Source organism: Peromyscus maniculatus, chromosome X (assembly GCF_049852395.1).
Source record: "Peromyscus maniculatus bairdii isolate BWxNUB_F1_BW_parent chromosome X, HU_Pman_BW_mat_3.1, whole genome shotgun sequence".
Classification (NCBI taxonomy): Eukaryota; Metazoa; Chordata; class Mammalia; order Rodentia; family Cricetidae; genus Peromyscus; species Peromyscus maniculatus.
The window spans coordinates 142,966,701-142,970,848 of NC_134875.1; the positions used below are offsets into that span (position 1 = coordinate 142,966,701).

The 4,148-nt window shown below is 38.0% G+C and overlaps 1 protein-coding gene across 1 annotated transcript; it reads left to right on the plus strand.

The window, feature by feature from the left end:
- Nucleotides 1-1,082: 1,082 nt before the first annotated feature.
- Nucleotides 1,083-3,591, plus strand: LOC143271090 (uncharacterized). Its single transcript, XM_076562961.1, has 2 exons — nt 1,083-1,109; nt 2,825-3,591. The coding sequence occupies exons 1-2, from the start codon at nt 1,083-1,085 to the stop codon at nt 3,479-3,481; spliced, it is 684 nt and encodes a 227-aa protein (XP_076419076.1). The 3' UTR covers nt 3,482-3,591.
- Nucleotides 3,592-4,148: the final 557 nt, after the last annotated feature.

Here is a 4,148-nt window from a genome sequence, read left to right on the forward strand (position 1 = left end):
AAAAAGAAATTGAAGACGATGTCAGAAAATGGAAAGATCTCCCATGCTCATGGATAGGCAGGGTTAACATAGTAAAAATGGCAATCTTACCAAAAGAAATCTACAGATTCAATGCAATTCCCATCAAAATACCAACACAATTCTTCACAGTCCTGGAAAGGTTAGTAATTTTTTGATTAGTATCTTATGTAGGATGTCCTTGCAGAAGGTGAGCAGTAGAAAACCTGGGCCTCTGGTAATGGATGATATAAAAATGCACATTAAGTAAGCTATGGGTGGGGCAACTCAGTAAGCAGTGTTTTTCCATGTCTCCTGCTGGATTCATTTTCTGTCTGGTTTCTGCCTTGAGTGCCTGCCCTAATCTGTTGAGATGATGCAATATGATGTGGCAATGTGAGCTACATGCAGCATTTCCTCTCCAACCTGAATTTGGTCATCGTGATTTTACCACAGCAATAGAAACCCTAACTAGTATCATCAAAGTAACAGTTTGAAGTAAAACACAGAAAGATAAAAGGAGGATAATTTTCTATTCAAAACAAAGTACCTCATGAATTTACATGCATATAAACTGTTATTACTGACAATATATACTTTGTGTCTCTATCTAAGATGTTTCTACAAGGTAAGTTGGTCTCAAAGTCTCCAATGAAGACACTTGGCCTAAAGTGAAACTTCCATCCTTCCACCACACAGACACTGGATGGCAAGGAATGGGTGATGAAGGCTTATTTTTTTTTCTTTTTTTCAAATAACTATCTCTGTTATGCCCATTAGGCATAGTACTTATTTGATGCATGATTTCAAAATGGAAATTACTCTTTCAAAGACTATTCGCATACAAAGGGAAATTAAGTACACTGGTCCGTCCTTTATGGCCAAATATGGCTATGAAGCTGTGTTCTTTGCTCATAATCCACCATTCAGCTCTAGTAGCCATGGAAACAAGAATTTTTAAAGTGAGTTAATTCTCTGTCAACTGGCAGTCACTATCATTTGGTCTTACTAGAAGAGAAAAAGAGGCAAGTATTTTACATTCCCAGGTGGTTTGATAAATCACATTCAATTTCACAGGACAAAGAATGCCAGAAAGGGCCATTGACATGTGGGTAAGTGTGTGTAAATGCTGTTCAATATCGTAAGTGTCTAGAAGCCCCATGTGAGACTGCAGGTAGACATTGAGCTGCCCTGTGGGTTTTAGTTGTGTAGGTCCTTGATGTTGAGTTTATGAATTAACCTCTCTCTGTTGTTTCCTTACTTACAAAATGGGGGAAATGTTTAGATGGGTGTCCTTAGAGAGTCAGATGTATGAATATTCCCAAAGTGTTCAAATGAAGTTCTTCTTAAGCCAAGGACAGGAGTGAATGGTAAGGATTGTGGAATCAAGGGGTTGGAGAGACATTGCTCTGAGCTGAAATGTCTGTCTAATAGAATTTCTTTTTTTGAAGGTTTTTCCACTCTTTCTCTGACTGCATATATGGGCATTTACTGTTACTGAGAAGAATGACTGTGATCCTGCCACCTTTTAAATGAATCTTCGTGTCCATAATGCACAAAGGTATAAAATCTTTATGTTATATATGAATTGTGAACTCACTCATCTTGCTGATGAAATTTCCCTAGTAGAACAGCTAGTGCCTTCACTCAGTCAGGAAACACATTCTACAGAGACTTTAGAACAGGGGTAGCTGTTTAGGGAAGGTTTCCTGGGAAGGAGATCCAGTGTGTAGGCCCCTTCAACCTTCTGCATGTGCAGTTGACAGTGACGTTATCCACCTGCCTATTGAGTAAATGACTCAACTCCTTCCTTCATCCTATGACTGGAATTGAGAAAAGATGCAAAAAAGTTAGTTCAAAGTAATAATACAGAGTGTAAATTGTCTGTGAAAGAAGATATATGCTCACAAAAATATGTCAGGATTCTTTTTGTTTCACTGAAATGAAGCTAATTATCTAAAGATGAAATTTCAAGTAAGAGATGTGTTATAATTGGAAATATCCAATTTATGGATTTATATGATTTTATGTGTTAATTATCCATTTCCCTATTCCTCTGACTCAGTCTCTGGACAATTTAACAGATAGATTTTGGTTTACAGATACTAAAGCTGAATTAAGGGTTTTGTGTGTATTAGATAATCACTTTACCACTGAGCTCTATGCCCGGCAATATTACAGATAGATGTTGATGGGCAAACCCTTTCTGGTTTCAATAAAAAACATATAGCTTTCTTTAGAGCAGGGTACATTTCTATAAAATTCACAAGATGGAATAGCATTGTACACTATCATTTATGAGGTGGATCATGTACAGATGAATTTGTATATACATATATGTATACACAAATTTATGTCAAGTGTGTTATTATTTTTACATAATTGAGTTTACTATGTGATTTTTTAATCTTTGGTTCTGTCATTAATGTCTTTAGTTTGTAGTAGTCATGTAATATTATATAGTAGTATATTTTAGAAATGACAATTAGTTTGAGCATTCCTCTGCTTTTTCCTCACTTTATGGTACTAAAATATTTAGAAATTGCAAATACAGGTAAAATAAGCATTGAATTACATATGATATTGCAAACTCTCTTCTCATTGTCAGTTCTAAGAATTGAAATTCCTAGTCAACAAATATTATTATCTACTCTGTGAAGAATAATAATCTGTACATAGACCACTGAAACATCTTTATGTGACAACAGGGACAAGGTATGAGAGCTCAGTGCTCTCTAAGCCATGACTTCTATTTTCCTGCCTTCCCTTGTATTCTCACTGATTCTATTCTTCTTTGATGCCTTCTTCAGATTTGCCAACATGAAAGGAGTACATCTTCAAGTTCAGTGGCCTGATTTGTAGTACAACAGCTTTGGTATTTGAAATCATCCTTGCAAACAGCCAATGCTGGCGCCTGTGGGAGTTTAACAACAAGCTTGTGCAATTTGTGTCAATTGGACTCTGGGAAGCTTATTACACTCAGGACTTTAACATCTCTGGGTCTATGACCAGGATGTTGGTTCACACCCCTATCAATGAAACCTGGAACAAGTCATCGGAATTTCAGTATTTACAAGTCCTGATAGCATGGGCCATTTTGATGAAAATCCTAGTCCTGATTTTCACTTCAGTGGCCATTAAGATCAGCTGCATGGAAGACCAATTCATTGATATCCAGCTGTTTTGCTACAAGATGTCTGCCATAATTATGGCTGTGAGCAGCCTTTTCACACTTGTTACTGTGACCTTGAACCACCTAGTAGACATCTATGGGCAAACCACACTTGACTTTTCACCCAACTTTCCCGTTAAAATGGAGGACATTATAAAGAAACACTGTACAAAGGTGTTCCCAATGGGTGTCCTGACAGCCACGATGTCACTTTTTGGCGTGATTTTGTTTCTCTGTGAGATGATCTCCTTGACAGTACAGAGTCAGGTGAAGGCCCGGTGTGCTTCCAAACTGGCTGAGCAAAAGGTCTGACCTGAGGGCTTTGGCATTTTAACATCTGCCAGGAGAATCCTTGAAGAAATTGCCCTTTGTACACAGTACTGTGTAATCACCAATTCATTCTATATAAAATATCAACTTGATTTCTGGGAGTGTGTCTCAGTTTTATTCCTTCCTTGCTGCCAAACGCATTCCATTCTTTAAATGATTTCACATACTAAACTGCAGGTCGTGATCCCATTCCACAGTGCCAACAAGCAATAGCAAGAAAGAGTACAGTACAACGGCATGTTTCCTAAGTAAACCTAGTGAATCCCATGAGCAATAGGTTTGCAATTAAGCAGACACCTCAACACACAAAAAAAAAGAAACCACATTCTTGTGTGGAGACACTTAAGTATTCAAATCTCTGAAAGGTAGAGCAGGAAGTTTTAGCCTTGGCACTGCTGGGAGTGTGGGATGCTCTCTTGGAGAAAGAAGGCAATGCTGTTCACTGAGTATGCTATTGCCATCTGTCGTCTCTCTCTTAGAAGGCAGTACCCATCTCCTATTTCCACAGTCATGAATAAATGCCACAAATGCCCAGGCATTTCCAGTGTGCTCTGATGGTCCATGTGTTGGGTAGCATAGGACGATTCTAATCTATCAGCCATCATTTAGGACCTTAAAAATATCCTGGTTTTCTTCCTGGGAACATTAG